We start from the raw sequence: 21,270 nt of genomic DNA, 5'->3' as shown, positions 1-21,270 counted from the left end.
TAAAAACCTCTTGTTTTTACTCCTGATGTGGTCCTAATCCTCCGTGGGAGCTGTGGGCTGTAGTGACAGTAAAGCAACAAAGACTGGACTGATCTTTCAGACTTGATGTGTTTCAGCAGACCTCTCCTCAGCCTACCTCACAGGTTCAGAGAGCCATAAGGACGCTCCCCTCCTCCTGCACTGGGACAGAGAGATGAACGGAGCAGCCGTAGCAGAGCTGCCGACTGACGGCTCAGTGTGAGGAACAATGGAGACCAACAAGTGGATCCATTTTCACATTTTCCCCAAATGTAGAAATCTATTGTGTTTAGTTTTACAGCATACATATAAAAGAGAACAATGTGAATCCAACAAGGTCAACATGTCTTATGATGCAGGTTCCTTTAAAGAGCAGGAAGAACCAAACAGCTGATTTGCACTGATACATGAGGACCATCAAATCTGGACTTACAGAGCCTTCCTGCAGTTCCTCACAGCTGGAATCAGTCTCAGTCGTCCCTGGTCTGATGTTTTGTACTCCTTCAGGTTGAACTCATCCAGAACCTCCTCTGACATCTGCAGCATGTAGGCCAGAGCAGAGCACTGGATCTCAGAGAGTTCCTCTGATCTGTTCCCTGACTTCAGGAACTCTTGGATCTCCTGATGGACTGAGAGGTCGTTCATCTCCGTCAGACAGTGGAAGATGTTGATGCTTCTGTCAGGAGAGATCTTCTTCCTGTTCATCTCCTTCAGGTTGTTGATGACTCTTTGGATCATCTCTGGACTGTTGTCTGTGTGACCCAGCAGACCTCCTAAGAGTCTCTGGTTGGACTCCAGAGAGAGTCCATGAAGGAAGCGGACAAACAGGTCCAGGTGACCGTTTCTACTGAGGAGGGATTTCTCCATGACTCTCTTCAGGAAGTCATCCAGGGATGAGTTAAAGCTATCTGGGTTTCTGAACAACTGGGAAAACGTCTTTGAAATGTTTTTGAACATGTTGTCCTTTAAGAAACCCTTCAGTACCTCTCTGTTCCTGGTTGTGAAACAGTGGATCATGTAGACTGCAGCCAGGAACTCTTGAACGCTCAGATGAACAAAGCAGTAGACTGTTTCCTGGAGGATCACACACTCTCTTTTGAAGATCTCTGTACAGAGTCCTGAGTACACCGAGGCCTCTGTGACATCCAGACCACAGCGCTCCAGGTCTTCTTGGTAGAACATGATGTTTCCTTCCTCCAGATGTTCAAACGCCAGCCTGCCCAGCTTCAGGAGAACTTCCCCGTCAGCCTCCATCAGCTCCTGAGGACTGGTCTCAGGACCCTCAGCGTACTTCTTCCTCTTCCTCTTGGTCTGGACCAGCAGGAAGTGTGAGTACATGTCAGTCAGGGTCTTGGGCAGCTCTCCTCTCTGCTCTGTGCTCATCATGTGCTCCAGAACTGTAGCAGTGATCCAGCAGAAGACCGGGATCTGACACATGATGTGGAGGCTCCTGGAGGTCTTGATGTGTGAGATGATTCTGCTGGACAGATCTTCATCACTGATCCTCCTCCTGAAGTACTCCTCCTTCTGGGCGTCAGTGAAGCCTCGGACTTCTGTGACCCTGTCAACGCGTGAAGGAGGGATCTGATTGGCTGCTGCGGGTCGAGAAGTGATCCAGACCAGAGCTGAGGGGAGCAGATTCCCCTGGATGAGGTTTGTTAACAGCAGGTTTATGGATGAGCTCTGTGTGACGTCAGACACAACCTGAGTGTTGTTGAAATCCAGAGACAGTCTGCTTTCGTCCAGACCGTCAAAGATGAACACCAGTTTACAGACAGCCAGCGTCTCTGCTGGGACCTTCTGTAATGTTGGATGGAACTCATGGAGCAGCTGGAGGAGACTGTACTGTCCCCTGATCAGGTTCAGCTCCCTGAATGAAAACAGAACCACCAGACTGAGGTCCTGGTTCTCCAAGCCCTCTGCCCAGTCCAGAGTGAACTTCTGCACTGAGAAGGTTTTTCCAACACCAGCGACGCCGACTGTCAGAACCACTCTGATGGGTTTCTGTGGACCAGGTAAGGCTCTGAAGATGTCCTGGCACTTGATGGGAGTGTCCTGGAGGGTCTCCTTCTTGGAGGCGGTCTCCAGCTGGCTCACCTCATGTTGTGTGTTCACCTCTTCACTCTGTCCCTCTGTGATGTAGAGCTCAGTGTAGATCCTGTTGAGGAGGGTTCTACCTCCTGTTTCCTCACTTCCTTCACTCACACGCTCATATCTCGTCCTCAGACTGGTCTTATGTTCCTCTAAAACCCTCTGCAGACCACGATCTGCTGAAAGAGAAGAGAAATATGAGACATCTGACAGAGTGAATCAGCTGAAAAGGTTTGAACTACATTCAGGAGATAAGAAAGTGGGGCTGTCACAAACAATGACATCAGAGGAAAGATGGACACTCTTACTGGTTTCACTGCTGGTCTGACCGGCTTCCTGTGGTCCTGATATTAGTCTGGAAAGAGGAAAATTCAGTTTTTATATGGTTGAGTTTAAAGTGAGAAAGTTCCAGTGTGGTGAACATTGACTGGATCCTAGTCTCTGAAGTCCTTCTCTCTATCAGCATCCTGCTGCTAGATATTGAACAGCAGCTGCTGCCTGAATGAGCAGGGACACAAAGAAATCAAACTCTGATTTTATGACAGGATTTTGAGGCTCGGGGAAGAGGGCAGGATGAGTTCTCTCCGTCAGCTTCACTACATTTTATTTTCCTGAACATATGAAACAGATCTAAAGGTCTGATAACAGACACTTTGAGCTGGTTTTCATTTCTCAGTAATGAGTCTGTTTCTTTCTGACAGTCAGAGTCCTTACTAAAACCCTTCATCTATAGAAACAGTATGTTAAGATGTGTTCACTGACTCCTTCTATAGCAGCACTTTATGCAGGTTGCTAATTCAAACATGAGAATCCACTGAGGGAGCTCAGGACATCGTTTTGTTCTCATGGTCTAAAAATAACTTTCTGAGTTTCAAAGTCTGGAATCAAACCAGATCCAGTTCTGAGCACATCAGTTGATTGAGCTTGAGAGTTTGGTGGTTTAAAAGTAGTTCTCTTACTGGGTCTCTGAGGGTTCTGGTTCTTTACTGAAGTCTGGAGGAAAACCTTTAGACAGGTCACTCTTCATAGACAGACAGCTGGACAGGGGAGACTTTGCTCTGTGCTCCTCTTCCTCCACACAGTCATCCATCGTCTGCACTTCAGAGTGAGTCCTTCTGTATCAAGTGTTTGTAAGTTCTTCAACCTGTGGACAAGGTAGACAGACAGGTGAGACACAAACAGGAGGAGTGTGTTACACCATGAAGATCTCATTATGTCAACTATTGATCTGCACACTATCATTCTCTTCTTTTCTTCTTGTTCTGAATCACAAAGGTCCTGATTGATCGTTTCAGTCTCATGTGATCAAGTCAAAAAGTCCTCAGAGAAACAGGAAGTATTCAGCTCTACTCACGTGTCAGAGCTTCGTACCACATCCTGTTGAGTTGGTAAAAACTAAACAAATAAGTTGTTTTTCTTAGGTCTATCATTCACTGATCAAATAATAATAATAATAATAATAATAATAGATTTTATTTAGAAGCGCCTTTCAAAACACTCAAGGTCACTTTACAGACAGATTAAAACACAATACATAAAACAAGCAGAGTTACATCAAGTTAAAATGAGGCAGTGCAATTAGACAAGGAATGCAGTTTGAAACGGGTGAGTTTGAAGTTTGCATTTGAACAGGGGTAGTGAGTCAGAGTTACGGATGTCTGGTGGGAGTGAGTTCCAGAGTTGGGGAGCAGAGCGACTGACAGCTCTGCTCCCCATGGTGCTGAGACGGGCAGGGGGCACAGAGAGGTGGAGGGAGGAGGAAGACCTGAGGGAGCGAGGGGGTGACAGTGTGGAGGAGATCGGACAGATACGGAGGGGAGAGGTTGTGGATGGCCTTGAATGTGTACAGGAGGATAGCAACAGGTTATGGGAGATATATTCCAGTACGGCCTCCTCCCTCCTCTCTCTCCGTCACTGTGTGTTTGTCTGTGAACATTTAACATGGAGATAAGTGAAGGACTGGTTTTTAATGTGAATCTAATCCTTTTCTAAAAGATGAACCTGAAACCTCTCCTGCAGTTGCGGATCTTCCGTGGGGGCACTGCGATCTGATTGGCCCCCCATGTGCCCCCCCACCCCAAATTTCATTGGGCCTTCATGCTGTCAATCAATGTCGCTACCTGCCGTTCTGTGATCAAGCTGAAAAACAAAACCTAACCCTATATCTGATTGTATCATGTTCGTTCCATTAAAGGTGACATATCATGCAAAATTGACTTTTTAATGGTTCTTTACCTGAAATATGCGTCCCTGGCATGTCTACAAACCCCCCAAGAATGAAAAAAATCCATTCTGCCCCTGTTTTGATTTCTACACCTTTCTGTAAATGTGTGTGAAACCAGCCGTTTCAGACTTCCATGTTTTTGTTACATAACAACAATATCCGGTCTGTCACGGAGTCAGAGCTCGGAGCTTGTTCAGCCCATAGACTGTATAAAATAATACTCAACCCCTCCTCCGTTTTTCATTACCTGCACACATGTGTGCTAACAAGGAGCTTAGGAGGGAGGCATGCTAGTTGTAGGCTTTCTTAATAAACGCAAAGGTTGGTTTTACTCCCCACGTCTGCAGATTTGAAGATGTAGTGGATGATTTTTATTTGTCATGGATAAGTGCTAGCGCTAATTAGCATAGCCACATAGCTATATGTTCATAGCTGTAGCTGTAGCTGTGTACCAAGACACACGTCGACATACTGATAAATAAAACAACAAGAAACACTAAATCTGTGACCAATCCTTCATAAAAGGTCCTGCTGCCTTTCTGGCAGAGGTCGGTTTTACTCCCCACGTCTGCAGATTTGAAGATCTAGTGGATGATTTTTATTTATTATGGATAAGTGCTAGCGCTAGTTAGCATAGCCACATAGCTACATGTTGGTAGCTGTGTACCAAGACACACGTCTACATACTGATAAATAAAACAACAAGAAACACTAAATCTATGACCAATCCTTCAGAAAGGTCCTGCTACAGGCGCCTCTCCGTCAGGATCAGATTCAGAGGGTTGAAGTAACGCGATCTCTGAGCAGCCGTGTATATTCAGCCAACATGTAAACATTAGATCAACGTGCTGGAGAGCCGAGGCACATCCACTTCCGGAGGGGGCGTGGTCAGAGGGAAAACAGAGTGTTCTGATGAGGAATGAAGAAGAGGGCTTTTCAGGCAGACCAAAATCTGATTTCAAAGTGTTTTTTTTGAGCATAAACTTTAAATACATGTTTTTGGGACCTCTTAGACCAATATATATTGATGAAAAAAGCGTGATATGTCCCCTTTAAGGGGCTCTTGAAATACAAACAGGAAATAGCAGCAGCAGACCAACGCTAACTTTATAACACCGGCACAGTCGCGGACTTCCGTCGCGGAGTTCAGTCTGTTCCAGGTGAGATCACTAGATCCATAAACCTTTATTCCCTAGGTTTATGAGAACTATTGCATGTTTCACTCACTACAACGTTTAGCTTACTACTTTTATTGTTGATTTCTGTAAGTCTGCATTAGAAACAGTGAGCTGCTGGTTTAATTTTGACATGCAGAGCAGCAGACACAGGCCTCCAGGTGATGTGGAGAAAATGTTATACATCTGCTCTTTATGCTTTGCTGTAAAAAGTATGATAGAAGTTTAATTTAGAAATACAGTTAACAAAGTTTTGATGATGCAATTTAATTTTGTGTCAAAGATGCAGCCAGGAAAGAGACCACTGACTCTGATATGGATTCAGATGACAGCATCAGTAGAAACACCTGCACCCAGTCAGCCATGTGCTGCACCTAAAGGTCCCAAATGCAGACTATTGATTATTAACCCACCATGTAGCAATATGTTATTTGCTCTTTTGTATTTCTCACCTGATAGAATGTAGTTTTATATCAGTTCAGTGTTTGTGATAAAGGATCAGACTTGGCCACCTCAGGATGTTATTACATCATTTGCATTACTTAGAGATCTGTTCAAGAAGTGCTTTGTCGTCTACATAAGATACTTATGCTTTGAAAATAATTCTGTCTGATATGATATCTTATTTTTAAAAAGTCCTTATAATTACACTCACTTCCTCTTCATCACAAAAATACAAGAGCGTGAACAAACCAATACTTTTAATTTCTGCTGCACAAAATGTCAAACAGGTGATCATACAACAGAATCTTACTTAACTGGTTGCCAAACCTAAAACATGCAAATGAATGTATAAGTTTGAGTCTATTGTGCACCACAGAATATCTACTCTGAGTAACAGAGTTCAGAGGAATGTTTGGGTTGCTTAGCAACAGTTCAGTCCAGTTGTGGAACTACGGCTGTACGTTGTTTATCATTACTTTTTACTAAGCAGTCATAATAAATATTATTGCTCTCTGTGTGAGAATGTCATTTGTTCTGATTATTTTGTGACCACTAATGTTTGGCTGTCTGGCAAAACTGGATTTACTTCCAGTGTGCATGAAGCAGAGACAAAGTCTAGCCTTCATTCATTTGTGTAATTAAAGAAAGATGAAGACATCAAAACACTGTCTTCTGTACTATCTTTGACAACTGAGTGTAAGTACTTAATGGTCAAAAATGTTGAAGTCGGCGCTGCCTTCATTTCTGTTGTTTTTAGATGGCCCCCCTGATTTAACTGATGTACCCCCCTGTGCCCCCCACCTTAAAATAATCTGGATCCGCCCCTGCTCTCCTGCATCTGTACATCCTGCAGCATGTTGAGTAAAGAGTTATCAGTAACCTGTAGGATGTATTTAATCTACATGATGAATTATAATCTTTAACCCTTTCCTGTAAAGAATCCATCCTGATAACTTTGGACATTTTAATAAACATGCAGTCAGTGTGAATGACAAGACAGCACACGCCTGAGCCGTGACACCCTGCAGCTGAGAATCAGGAAACACACTTCCTGTCTGAAGCAGACGTTATCCATGTTGAACTCACAGTCTAAAGATAAACCGTGTGTAGTCTGTAAAGTCACATACAAACTGAGATTTATAGTTTTGGGCTCAGCATTTAAACATTTCTTAACTTTGCTCGTCTCTCAGAAGGCCGAAGAGAGAGGAAGAACCACACCTTCACAGTTTCCTGTATGAAGACCTGATCCAGTCCTGGATCTGATCAGCTTTCTTTCTTTAACAGTTTAAAGAGCGTCACTTAGAAAAATCAGACTCCATGAACTGATGATACAGAGATCAAGAATAACACTGAACAAACACTCACCCTGTCTCCACGTCCTTCCCTCCTCTGCTCTGTTCTGATCTCAAAATGGAGTCTGAACTGCAGTCCCCAGACTTTCACTTTCACTGAGTCTGTTTACAAGTAAAGCTTCACCAGCAGCTCACAGCTCCTCCTCCTCTCTCTGTTCACTGGAGAGGGTGAAGTCTGTCTTCATCTGTTAAAGTTCAGTTCTCTTTAAAAACACCTTCCTTAGTTCAAATCAGAATCTAGAAATGAAAGCAGTAACTTGAACACTTGAGTCTCAGTTTATAGTAAATGCAGCAGCACCACCTGCTGGTCAAACCAACAAACTACCAGCTGAGCACTCTTTCCTCCTCCCTCTCATCCTGGCCCACTTTTTGTTCCATGTTGTCACTTGTCTTGTGTTTGTTCCCCTTCAGTCAGTGTGTGATATGACTTTATAGTTTACTGCCACTGAGCAGAAAGTCTCCATGGTGCTGTCTGCCGTGTCTTCAGTGTTCTCTGTGATTTAAAGTGTGTGACTCAGTGATTGCTTCATGAACTGATGAAGCAGAGAAAAGTGAAACAGTGATGTTAAATAAACACTCCTCCTGTATCAGTGTCCTTTTTCACCCTCTGCTCCCCTCACTGAAAACACAGTCTGAGCTCTGACTCAACATGTTCACCTGTTTTCATTTCAACCTGTGTTACCAGCTCAGAGTTTCTCCTCCTCTGAACATTCACTAGAGTTTGTCTTTTTTCAATCTGTGTGTTTTCATGAACGTCTCTGTCTCCTTAGTCAAAGTAGATACACGTCACCAAGCTAACTAGGTCCAGACTGCTGCTCAGCAGACTTCACATAGATAGCTGGGTTTAAAGATAAACCGTGTGTAGTCTGTAAAGTCACATACAAACTGAGATTTATAGTTTTGGGCTCAGCATTTAAACATTTCTTAACTTTGCTCGTCTCTCAGAGGGCCGATGAGAGAGGAAGAACCACACCTTCACAGTTTCCTGGAGTCCTTCTACTCGCTCCTCCACTTACCTCCGTCCAAGCAGCACTGAGACCCGTCTGGTCCTGGAGAACAGTCAGACTCCTCAGCTGTCATTCTGCTGTGTGTGTTGATCTGAAGGATCTGCAATAAAGTCAAACAAAGACTCCGTGTTAGAACAGTCTTCCTGGTTCTATTCTAAAGAAGCTCGGTCACTGCACAGGAATCACAAATACTGGATCATTGTTTGTTTTCTTGTTTTAACTCTTAGAGGTCTCGGCCTATTTTCACAGGTTTTGAGTCATTTTGCTTTTGTACAAATATAATTTGTTTTTTAACATGCCAGTGTTTGGTATCGTTTTTTTCAGCACAACATCACCTATATGATCAGACTATCATTTATTCATTTTGACCTGCTGTTTCAACACACTGGGCCAAAAACACAAAATCCATTCATTCAGATTTTAACAATTGTAGAATTACTTCAATTAAAAACACAGACATGGTCAACAAAGCAATTTAAATGTTGAAAATGTATGTTAAAAATCTATCCCTTCAGGATTTCGTGGGTTTTTGTGTGATTGTTGCGCCCTAAAAAGCCTGATTTAGCAGCTTTTTGAAAAAATTGCGGTGTAAGTTGCAATTTCTTTTTAAAGCTTTTTTCCCCAATAACATCTCAGGGGCAGTAAATATGCTTAATTACAGTTGTTTTTAGAAAACATTCTCTCTGTGACCACTGTGACTGTATTTTGATTCTCTTGATTCACAGTAAAATGCCATGAAAGGACTGTATTGCACATTTACGTCGGTCCCTGAATGCACCTGCAGTGACAGGCACACTGACAGACAGTCTGAAATGCATCTTCATCTTTGATGACGAGGAGTTGATCCAAACTTACTAAATGTGTCTGATGTTTCACCAAACTGGATTAAATCAAGCTGTAGACGGTAACCACGGCAACAACGTCAAACATCAAATATTTAACAGACGTCCCCCGGTTGTGTCTTTGTCACTAACAAACACCGGGGGGTAAAAATCCTCAATGAAGATGAGACAGATGCATGGAGGTGAGGAGAGCTGGTTCATAAAGCACACCTGCTGCAGGTAGAGACCAAGCTAACACTGAGCCCCTCAGATAAGAACTCTAGTATCTATTCAATAAAACATATAAATTCAATATAACAGAGGGTGGATTATGTTATATCTGATTGTTTTTGTCAGATTCACTGTCTAATGAAATAGAGTAATAGAGTCTAACATCAGATATAATATATATCAATGATCAGTTCTTCCTCCTGTTAGTTTCCCTGTTTGTTCTGGTTTTCTTCATGAAGAGAAGTCTGACAGTAAAGTTTGTCTGTTAGTAAAAACACTTGTTATATTTCCTGTCAGGTTAATCAAGTTTCATATGAGGCTGATCATTAATGAACACAGGGTTTGAAAAGAGTTGCATGGTTTCTATTTTCCCTTAAAGTAATAAATCATTTAATAATGAGACATTTTAAAAGTGAATGGATCCATGATGATTCAGGACAGAATACACAGAGAGCTGATTCTCTTCATGTGCAGGTGTGTGTTAAACAGGTGTGTGTGTGTGTGTGTGTGTGTTAAACAGGTGTGTGTTAAACAGGTGAGTGTTAAACAGGTGTGTGTGTGTGTGTTAAACAGGTGTGTGTTAAACAGGTGTGTTAAACAGGTGTGTGTTAAACAGGTGTGTGTTAAACAGGTGTGTGTTAAACAGGAGTGTGTTAAACAGGTGTGTGTTAAACAGGTGTGTGTTAAACAGGTGTGTTAAACAGGTGTGTGTTAAACAGGTGTGTGTTAAACAGGAGTGTGTTAAACAGGTGTGTGTTAAACAGGTGTGTGTTAAACAGGTGTGTTAAACATGTGTGTGTTAAACAGGAGTGTGTTAAACAGGTGTGTGTTAAACAGATGTGGGTTAAACAGGTGTGTGTTAAACAGGTGTGTGTTAAACAGGTGTGTGTTAAACAGGTGTGTGTTAAACAGATGTGTGTTAAACAGATGTGTGTTAAACAGGTGTGTGTTAAACAGGTGATGTGTTAAACAGCTGTGTGCTTCAACAAGCTGTGGTACTGTTGTTAAACAGATGTGTGTAACTAAACAGATGTGTGTTAAACAGGTGTGTGTTAAACAGGTGTGTTAAACAGGTGTGTGTTAAACAGGAGTGTGTTAAACAGGTGTGTGTTAAACAGGTGTGTTAAACATGTGTGTGTTAAACAGGTGTGTGTTAAACAGGTGTGTGTTAAACAGGTGTGTGTTAAACAGGTGTGTGTTAAACAGGTGTGTGTTAAACAGATGTGTGTTAAACAGATGTGTGTTAAACAGGTGTGTGTTAAACAGGTGTGTGTTAAACAGATGTGTGTTAAACAGATGTGTGTTAAACAGGTGTGTGTTAAACAGGTGTGTGTTAAACAGGTGTGTGTTAAACAGGTGTGTTAAACATGTGTGTGTTAAACAGGTGTGTGTTAAACAGGTGTGTGTTAAACAGATGTGTGTTAAACAGATGTGTGTCAAACAGATGTGTGTTAAACAGGTGTGTGTTAAACAGGTGTGTGTTAAACAGATGTGTGTTAAACAGGTGTGTGTTAAACAGGTGTGTGTTAAACATGTGTGTGTTAAACAGATGTGTGTTAAACAGGTGTGTGTTAAACAGGTGTGTGTTAAACAGGTGTGTGTTAAACAGGTGTGTGTTAAACAGGTGTGTGTTAAACAGATGTGTGTTAAACAGGTGTGTGTTAAACAGGTGTGTGTTAAACAGGTGTGTGTTAACATGTGTGTGTTAAACAGGAGTGTGTTAAACAGGTGTGTGTTAAACAGGTGGTGTGTTAAACATGTGTGTGTTAAACAGGTGTGTTAACAGGTGTGTGTTAAACAGTGTGTGTTAAACAGGTGTGTGTTAAACAGGTGTGTGTTAAACAGTGTGTTAAACAGGTGTGTGTTAAACAGATGTGTGTTAACAGATGGTGTTAAACAGGTGTGGTTAAACAGGTGTGTGTTAAACAGGTGTGTGTTAAACAGGTGTGTTAAACAGGTTGTGTTAAACAGGTGTGTGTTAAACAGTGTGTGTTAAACAGATGTTTGTTAAACAGATGTGTTAAACAGGTGTGTGTTAAACACAGGTGTGTTTTAAACAGGTGTGTGTTAACAGATGTTGTTAACAGATGTGTGTTAAAGTGTGTGTTAAACAGGTGTGTTAAACATGTGTTGTTAAACAGGTGTGTGTTAACAGGTGTGTGTTAAACAGGTGTGTGTTAAACAGGTGTGGTTAAACAGGTGTTTTAAACAGTGTGTGTTAAACATGTGTGTGTTAACACAGAGTGTGTTAAACAGGTGTGTTAAACAGGTGTGTGTTAAACAGTGTGTGTTAACAGGTGTGTGTTAAACAGATGTGTGTTAAACAGGTGTGTGTTAAACAGGTGTGTGTTAAACAGGTTGTGTGTGTGTGTTAACAGGTGTGTGTTAAACAGGTGTGTTAACAGTGTGTTTAAACAGGTGTGTGTTAAACAGTGTTGTTAACAGATGTGTTAAACAGGTGTGTGTTTAAACAGTGTGTGTTTAAACTGGTGTGTGTTAAACAGGTGTGTTAAACTGTTTTTGTTAAACAGGAGTGTGTTAACAGGTGTGTGTTAAACAGATGTGGGTTAACAGGTTGTGTTAACAGGTGTGGGTTAAACTGTGTGTTAAACAGGTGTGTGTTAACAGATGTGTGTTAAACCGGTGTGGTTAAACAGGAGTGTGTTAAACAGGTGTGTTTAAACAGATGTGTTAAACAGGTGTGTGTTAAACAGGTGTGTGTTAAACAAGTGTGTGTTAAACAGGTGTGTTAAACATGTGTGTGTTAAACAGAGTGTGTTAAACAGGTGTGTGTTAAAACAGGTGTGTGTTAAACAGATGTGTGTTAAGCAGATGTGTGTTAAACAGGTGTGTGTAAACGGTTGTGTTTAAACGGTGTGTGTTAAAACAGTGTGGGTTAAACATATGTGTGTTAAACAATGTGTGTTAAACAGATGTGTTTTAAACAGTGTGTGTTACACAGGTGTGTGTTTAACCGTTTGTGTTTAAACAGATGTGTGTTTAACAGATGTTGTGTTTAACACAGGTGTGTGTTAAACAGGTGTGTGTTAAACAGGTGTGTGTTAAACAGATGTGTGTTAAACAGGTTGGTGTGTTAACAGGATGTGTGTTAACAGATGGTGTGTTAAACAGGTGTGTGTCTAAACAGGTGTGTTTAACAGGATGTGTGTAAACCGGTGTGTCGTTAAACAGGATGTGTGTACCACAGGTGTTGTGTTAAACAGGTGTGGGTTAAACAGGTGTGTTAACAGGTGTGTGTTAAACATGTGTGTGTTAAACAGGTGTGTGTTAAACATGTGTGTGTTAAACAGGTGTGTGTTAAACAGGTGTGTGTTAAACAGGTGTGTGTTAAACAGGTGTGTGTTAAACAGGTGTGTGTTAAACAGGTGTGTGTTAAACAGGTGTGTGTTAAACAGATGTGTGTTAAACAGGTGTGTGTTAAACAGGTGTGTGTTAAACAGGTGTGTGTTAAACAGGTGTGTGTTAAACATGTGTGTGTTAAACAGGTGTGTGTTAAACATGTGTGTGTTAAAAGGGTGTGTGTTAAACAGGTGTGTGTTAAACAGGTGTGTGTTAAACAGGTGTGTGTTAAACAGGTGTGTGTTATCAAAGTTATTACAGTGAACATGTGTGCAGACACAAACAGCTGTTAAAGACGTCATCACAAACTGACATTGCTTCACATGAGGAGAGGACGACTCCTCTCTCCTCTCTCCTCTCTCCTCTCTCCTCTCTCCTCTCTCCTCTCTCCTCTCTCCTCTGGTTTCATTTCCTCACATCTCTCGTGGGCGGGACTAAGACGCGAGGAAACGACGCAAGGGAACGACGTGAGGATGGATGTTTAGAGCTTTGAGATGCACCCTTTTTCTCTTCTTTTGAGGATATGGAACAGACTGGACTTTGGGTGTGGGGAAATCCCGAATGGGCTGGGACACATACACACACACACACACACACACACACACACACACACACACCGTTGTTTCACTTGTTGTTTTGTCTGCACTTTAAAGCTGCTGTGAGGAACTTTTAGCTTGTATCGATTCTGGCGCCCCCTTGTGGACAAAGTGATACCTCTTATCTCTTGTCCTGTACATGCAAAATAATTGTCTTCAGACAATAACCTCATCCTGTTGTCTTTTAACATTTAGACTTATCTTACAATGCGATTATTTGCAATGAAAACAGCCAAAAAAGGGAGTTTCTAGAGCGAGATGTCAATCCTCTGTTCTGACACCTTTACCCCCTCAGAGCAGTTTTACACATTAAAATGACAGAGAAGGTATCAGTGTTGGTGTGGATGGTCTTGTTTGCTTTTGAGGGTCATAAAGAGGCATCAGTATCAGTTTCAGTCTGTTTCTCAGCCACTTAAAAACTCCTCATAGTGCCTTTAATCAGGGTGTGATTTGTGAAAAAAACAGAGGGGGGATATCTCCAAAAAAATGTCATGAATTCTGGTTAGCTTGTGAACAAAATGAACAAATATTCCTTTTTCTGAAACAACCTCTCTCCAACACATTAATATTTAGCCATTATGTATTTGACTTAGTTAATGTATTCACATAAGTAATCAGTTATCACAAAATTACAATAGATGTCAGAACATGAATTATATTCATGATATTATTCATTTTATTAAATCTTAGAATAATGAACTTAAAGTATCTAACATTAATTATAACATTTAGAATAAATGAACAACTTTAAAACATCCAACCCTAAACTATTCTAACAAGTGCCATGCCAGTGTAAGATGAGATTTCTCACTAAATAGTTCTTTTTTAATTCTAATTGTATTTGTATCTTTGAGTTCTTTAGTGAAGTTCAAAAGACTTCTATTTCATATATTGCACTGCCTCTTTAAGGTTGCTCTCGGTGACATGGTTTTGAGTTGAGTGAAGGTGTCACATGTGTTCGATGTGCTGTTGTCCTACGTTGATGAAGGGTCATTGAAGGCATCAGGACTCACAGTAGTAGTTCAATCAGGAGAGACACAATTTAAATATAAAGGTTATTTATTACAACTGAATGAATGATGGAACTTGACAGAACTCTTTGGTGTAAGGACTCTATGGGGATAATGTTATGAGTGTAGGATGTGTGAATTTGGCAGCTGAAGAAATCCCCCTAGAGTCCAGACTCTGGTGGTGGTGGTTGATGATCTAAGGAAATTGAGACTTGCAGAGACCAGGTGGAGACGGGGAGATGGAGGAGTGTGCACCATCAATGCAAGAAGGAACTAGCAGGAGAGAGAGACACATTTAAAAAGACAGCAGAGAGTTGATAGGCTGACGTTGAAGGGCATGCCACTGAGCTATTGGATGACGCCGCTGCTGATTAGCCAATGACAGCTCCGGAGCCTGCAGCTGGAAGCGGGTCAGCTATTGAACGAGGGAGAGAGAGTTAAACTGCTGTGATTGCTTTATAGTCTTCCTGTCTGAACTTTCACTAGAGCTACATTTGTCCCGTGGTCTTTCTTCCCCACAGCCCTCAAGTGTGATTAAATTAAGTTCCTAGTTAACGTTGTTGAAGTTGAACAGTTCTGAAGAGATACTTAAACAAGTTACGGCGTTACACTCATTTTGTCATTCAACTTTTTGGCAGTTTTAGCCATCACCCCGTTAATGAAAGCTGGATCAATACGCGTTCCTCTCTCCATCCATCAGAGGCTCGACGCAACCTCCTACCAAGCTTGGGCAGTAGAGAGAGGAGGGCGGAGGCATAGGTGAACATAGAGCTGCATCTTCCACCTGTGGAATCTCCAGAGATGCTGGAAGATGGATGTCGTTATCCCTCACATTATCTGTTCTTGACTTTTCAGTTCAATTTCTGCTGAAAAAATGTAGGAAATGTATTGTTGCCGTTTCATGTCAGTGGACTTCTCCCATTACGTTGCTAACAAACTTAAAGGTGACATATCACGCTTTTGTCATCAACATATATTGGTCTAAGAGGTCCCCAAAACATGTCTTTAAAATTTATGCTCAAAAAAACACTTTAAAATCAGATTCTGGTCTGCCTGTAAACCCTCTTCTTCAGTCCTCCTCAGAACACTCTGTTTTCTCTCTGACCACGCCCCCTCAGGAAGTGGGTGTGGCCTCGGCTGTCCAGCACGTTGATCTAATGTTTACATGTTGGCTGAATATACACGGCTGCTCACAGACCCGCGTTACTTCAACCCTCTGAATCTGATCCAGAATCTGATCCTGACGGAGAGGCGCCTGCAGCAGGACCTTTCTGAACCATTGGTCACAGATTTAGTGTTTCTTGTTGTTTTATTTGTCAGTATGTCGACGTGTGTCTTGGTACACAGCTACCAACATGTAGCTATGTGGCTATGCTAACTAGCGCTAGCAGTTTTCCATGAAAACTAAAAATCATCCACTAGATCTTCAAATCTGCAGACGTGGGGAGTCAAAGCGACCTTTGTGTTTATTAAGACAGCCTACAACTAGCATGCCTCCCTCCTAAGCTCCTTGTTAGCACACATGTGTGCAGGGAATGAAAAACGGAGGAGGGGTTGAGTTGTATTTTATACAGTCTATGGGCTGAACAAGCTCCGAGCTCTGACTTCCTGTTACAGACCGGATGGCGATGACGTAACAAAAACACTGAAAACTGAAACGGCTGGTTTCAGCACACATTTACAGAAAGGTGGAGAAATCAGAACAGGGGCAGAATGGAGTCTTTGACTTTTCAGGGGGTTTGTAGACAGGGACACAGATTTCAGGGAGAGAACCATTAAAAAGACAATTTTTCATGATATGTCATCTTTAAAACGTAGCCTAAACTATTGTTCATATTTATATTTGTTCACTTGTCAGGAGGCGGGTCGGTTGGCACGATCTGCTGGCGGTAGGAAATGCATTTAATATTACCGGGGGGGGGATGAGACGTACCCCCCCCCAGAGATAAAAACTGTACAACCAGAGGGGGGGATGTAAAAATCAGAGGGGTGGAAATCCCCCCCATCCCCCCGGCAATTCGCACCCTGACTTTAATTCAATTTTTCGTATCATCCAAAACTGTGGAGTGAATCGACTTATTACATTCTGTGTGTCTTTGCCTCTGGGAGATTTGAATCTCTGAAATGTGCAGATTTGCATGTGGTTATTGTTGTAAGGGTTTCATCAAATATTTACTGTGGTTAATTCTTAAAATTGTCAGACTTGACGCTGACTGGCACCCCAGAGACGAAGTAAAGCCGTTACAGACTGTTGTGAAGGAGTGAAACTTTAACACTGATTCTAATGAGATCAGAATTCAAATATTGATTAGAGATACATTATTGTCCTCAGTTATCAAGAGACACACACATTCACATCAGCACACATCAATGCTTCTGTCTGAGAGCAGAAACACAAACATGTTCAAAGATTCAAAGAGATCTTGGTTCACCTCAAACTTCCTCAAATTAAACAGCAATAAAACTGAACTTCTTTTAATTGGCACAAAATCTACACTAAACAAACTCCATGACTTCTCTATTCCCATCCACAACTCGCCCCTCTCCCCCTCCCCTCAGGTTAAGAGTCTGGGTGTCATCCTCTACAGCACCCTCTTCTTCACCTCCCATATCAACCACGTCACCCGGTCCGCCTACTTCCACCTCCGTAATATTAACCGTCTCCGTCCTTCACTCACTCCCCACTCCGCTAACATTCTTCTTCACAGCCTCGTCACCTCCCGTTTGGACTATAGCAACTCCCTTCTGTTTGGTCTCCCCCACAAAACCCTCCATAAACTACAACTGGTTCAAAACTCAGCCGCCCGTATCATCACACGCACCACCTCCATCCACCACATCACACCCATCCTGCAACAGCTCCACTGGCTCCCCATCACACACACTGCCTCCATCCACCACATCACACCCATCCTGCAACAGCTCCACTGGCTCCCCATCACACACACTGCCTCCATCCACCACATCACACCCATCCTGCAACAGCTCCACTGGCTCCCCATCACACACCGCCTCCATCCACCACATCACACCCATCCTGCAACAGCTCCACTGGCTCCCCATCACACACCGCCTCCATCCACCACATCACACCCATCCTGCAACAGCTCCACTGGCTCCCCATCACACACCGCCTCCATCCACCACATCACACCCATCCTGCAACAGCTCCACTGGCTCCCCATCACACACACTGCCTCCATCCACCACATCACACCCATCCTGCAACAGCTCCACTGGCTCCCCATCACACACCGCCTCCATCCACCACATCACACCCATCCTGCAACAGCTCCACTGGCTCCCCATCACACACCGCCTCGAACCCACCACATCACACCCATCCTGCAACAGCTCCACTGGCTCCCCATCACACACCGGATCAACTACAGAATACTTCTCCTCATCTTCAAATCCAAACACAACCTCGCCCCTCCATATCTCTCTGACCTCCTCCATACTGCCACACCCGTCCACACCCTCAGACCCTCCTCCTCCATCCACCTCACTGTCCCCCCTGCTCACCTTGTTACCATGGGGACCAGAGCCTCCAGTCGCTCTGCTCCCCAGCTCTGGAACTCTCTCCCACCTGACCTCAGTAACACTGACTCACTCCCACAATATAAATCCAAACTCAAAACTCATCTGATTAAACTGGATTACTCCATCTGACCACAACTCCTCTGTCCATTCACTTCAAACTGTTTAAACTGTATTTTATTTATTGTTTGTTATTTAAACTCTGTTTGTTTTAATGTTGTAAGGTGACCTTGAGTGTCAAGAAAGGCTGTAAATAAAATGCATTATTATTATTATTATTATTATTATTTATCTCAGAGGAAATGTGGATCATCTATTGAATCAGTCTGCTGGAGTTAAAGCGCCTCTTTAACAGAGGAAAGGAGAGATGTCGTATGAATACAACAGATTGACTCAAGTCCCCTTCAAGTCTCTTCAGACTGTCCTGGACTACAGAAGCCCAGTGAAGCAGATGATGAAGAGACTGTGGTCCCTTTAATCCAGGAGGAGGTTATTTTGAAAAAAGAGGAACAATCCAAAGAAGCTGTGAAAACAAACACATCTGAACATGAAACACAAACACAGAGAGATTTAACATTTATTGTTTGTGTTTTCTGCAAACAGATAATGAATCCATTCAGACCCAGCAGTCTGTAAAACACTGGAAACAGTGACACCTGCTGGCAGAAAGCAGTGCTGCAGGTTGGTCTCTTCATCAGTCTGAAACCATGTGATCAGAAAAACTGCAGAGTGACTCAGAAAGCTGGGATCAACTTTAAAAGGATTACATGTTTCAATCAGTGTGTTCATTTTTCTTCTTGTTCTCCACAAAACAAACCTGTGGAGGTCATTTCAGTTCAGAGTCAGTGGAAGAAGATCTCTGAGGTCCAGGTCCTGAGTCTGAGAGTGGAGCTGGTCTCAGAGCAGTTCAGACCGCAGCACTGAGAGTCACCTCCACCTGTTGTGATTGGTCCGTCAGTCTGTCAGGAACAGGACTCAGTCAGGGACTCACCACATCCAAGCTGCTGCTGCTTCCACCTCTCAGACCAGCAGGAGGAAGACCGTCCTCTCTCTGATCACTCTGAATCATCGTCCCTCCATCTGATGATAGAAAGCAGACAGACAGTGTTTACACTCTGAGACTCACTTCATCAGCTGTGATCCAGATCCTCCAGTCTAAAGACCAGCAGAGACTTCAGTCCTGCTCAGACCAGAGGTGGAGGGATGTTGTAAAGTAGCTTCCTTTCAGCTCTCAGGTTCATATATTGGACTCTTGCAGCTTGAGGGGACAGACAGAGTCCTTGAAGGCGTCATGTGGTGTTGACTGTTGTCTCATGTGTTCTGTGTTTAAATATGAAAGCAGGACTTTCTTATGTTGTTTGCCTTTTGGCTTCTCACCTGGCTGAACATCACTGAGTCACAGGTGTTTCAATCCTCCCTGTGTGTGGCGAGCTCTGTGTGAGCAGAATGTGAACCTGTCTCTGTTTGTGCATCAGACTAATGGACCCTTTAAACAGCAGACAAATACTGCACCCCTGAGTGCAGACCAGGTTTTGGGTGGTCCATGGTGCAGTCTCTTTCTGCTCCATTAAGAGAGCCACGCACGACCAAGTAGTGGATGAAGCTCTGGTTCTCATCAGATGCATCAAAGCTAAAGTGAAAAGCTGGAGAGACCAGCACGGACCGACCCCAACTCTGTACTGACCTCAGAGTCTCCAGACTGTAGTTTGGACTCTCCTTAAGATCACGCAGCAGCTTCACATCTGAATCCTGCAGGTTGTTCTCATTTAGCCACAGCACTCTCAGATGGGAGGGGTTGGAGTTCAGAGCTGAGGCCAGAAAAGCACAGCTGGTCTTTGTCAAACTGCAGTTCCAGATGCTGAATAAAGAAGAAATAAAAAATAAAAAATTGAAATGATCCCGCTTGAACTCCAACGTGTTAATTCTGTAGAGAGCAGAGAGAGGTTTAAAGGTACAGTGCAAACATATTAACAGAGATTCTCGGGTCTCATCTCTCATCTACTGCAGCAACAATGGTTGGATCAGTGAGCAGCGCATCACAGCTACTGACCAAAGTCATTCAATATGTGAAATCAAGTATTTACAGACACGGGACAAGTTGGATTCCATCCCCCGACAACAAGATCTAAATCAGTCAGAAGTCCACTACCTATCCCTGTGAGCCACCAAGCTCACATGGATGATATGTGTCAGACAGGTATCACTCATCCACGTCAACATCCAGGTTACAGCCAGGGAACATTTTGGTTTGATCTCATCTGAAACACCTGGTTCCCCTGAGTTCATGTCAGGAAATACTCGATGGCCCTTTTCCACTGGCCCGTCTTCGCCCTGCTCTACTCGACTTGACTCGGTTTGTGTTGCGTTTCCATGGGCGCAGTACCTCGTGTCAGATACCAGTTTTTCGTACCTGCTCTGCTCTGGTTCCAAGCGAGCTGAGTCGATACTAAAAAGTGACGTCGACAGACTGCCGGCCACTGATTGGTCATACAATGTCGTCACCGAAGAGTCATGAGCGCGACGCCCAACACAGGAATCAAACCCGCCATTTTTAAAAAACGACATCAGTACTGTACAATGTCTGCACGCAAAGTTTCTCCGTGGTGTCTGCTCTCTCGCTCGGCCTGTGACAAAAAGCCACAGACCGAGCAGCATGTACACCATGTCCTCCAAAAGGACCATGAATGACCCCTGACTTGAAAATACCACCTCCCTTGTTTTCCCCCGGCTCCACGTAAACCTTCAGAAAGTGTATTTTAACCGTGTTCTTTGGTTAGATCGTCACCGTTACAAAGTGTTACCTGTCATAAAGTAAAGTGCTGTAGTGGGCTGCAGTGAAGGGGTTATTATGTCCGTAGTTTGGAGAAAACTCTCTCTAGTTATGTCCCAGTATTTCCTGACATGAACTCAGGGGAACCAGGTGTTTCAGATGAGATCAAACCAAAATGTTCCCTGGCTGTAACCTGGATGTTGACGTGGATGAGTGATACCTGTCTGACACATATCATCCATGTGAGCTTGGTGGCTCACAGGGATAGGTAGTGGACTTCTGACTGATTTAGATCTTGTTGTCGTGGGATGGAATCCAACTTGTCCCGTGTCTGTAAATACTTGATTTCACATATTGAATGACTTTGGTCAGTAGCTGTGATGCGCTGCTCACTGATCCAACCATTGTTGCTGCAGTAGATGAGAGATGAGACCCGAGAATCTCTGTTAATATGTTTGTGAATGTGTGGAGAATCTTGTGACTGAAGCAGAGCACAACTCCTGTCCAAGTATCGGCATCACATGACCACTGGAGCGTGACTTCATTGGCCGGCGGTTGGGTTCCATGTGAGACGATCGATTGCTTTCCCCCTCGGTAAATCAGCAGGTTACATTGAATTTTTTAATGCTGG

General features: G+C 43.1%; 1 protein-coding gene and 1 long non-coding RNA gene across 3 annotated transcripts in view; both read right to left on the bottom strand.

Moving 5' to 3' along the window:
* LOC117828671 (NLR family CARD domain-containing protein 3-like) overlaps positions 1-7,631 on the bottom strand; it is a 42,150-nt gene extending 34,519 nt beyond the window's left edge. The window contains exons 1-4 of one of the 2 annotated variants that reach the window (XM_034705868.1): positions 7,318-7,631; positions 3,069-3,253; positions 2,418-2,464; positions 452-2,288 (exon numbers count right to left, since the gene is read on the bottom strand). In XM_034705868.1, the coding sequence (XP_034561759.1) occupies positions 452-2,288; positions 2,418-2,464; positions 3,069-3,199 (2,015 nt within the window). In that variant the 5' untranslated portion in view covers positions 3,200-3,253; positions 7,318-7,631. Of the gene's footprint in view, positions 1-447; positions 2,289-2,417; positions 2,465-3,068; positions 3,254-7,317 lie in introns of those variants that run through there. The other variant, XM_034705869.1, reaches the window with a different exon arrangement.
* A 10,797-nt stretch (positions 7,632-18,428) lies between these two features.
* On the bottom strand, positions 18,429-19,743 carry LOC117828676. Its single transcript, XR_004634473.1, has 2 exons — positions 19,554-19,743; positions 18,429-18,949 (listed from the first exon to the last, which is right to left on the bottom strand). It is a non-coding gene; the product is annotated as an uncharacterized LOC117828676 (long non-coding RNA).
* Positions 19,744-21,270: the final 1,527 nt, after the last annotated feature.

The sequence above is a fragment of the Notolabrus celidotus genome, chromosome 17 (assembly GCF_009762535.1).
Source record: "Notolabrus celidotus isolate fNotCel1 chromosome 17, fNotCel1.pri, whole genome shotgun sequence".
NCBI lineage: Eukaryota > Metazoa > Chordata > Actinopteri > Labriformes > Labridae > Notolabrus > Notolabrus celidotus.
Note: the sequence above shows the minus strand (reverse complement) of the source record. Positions and strands in the feature narration are given on the sequence as shown.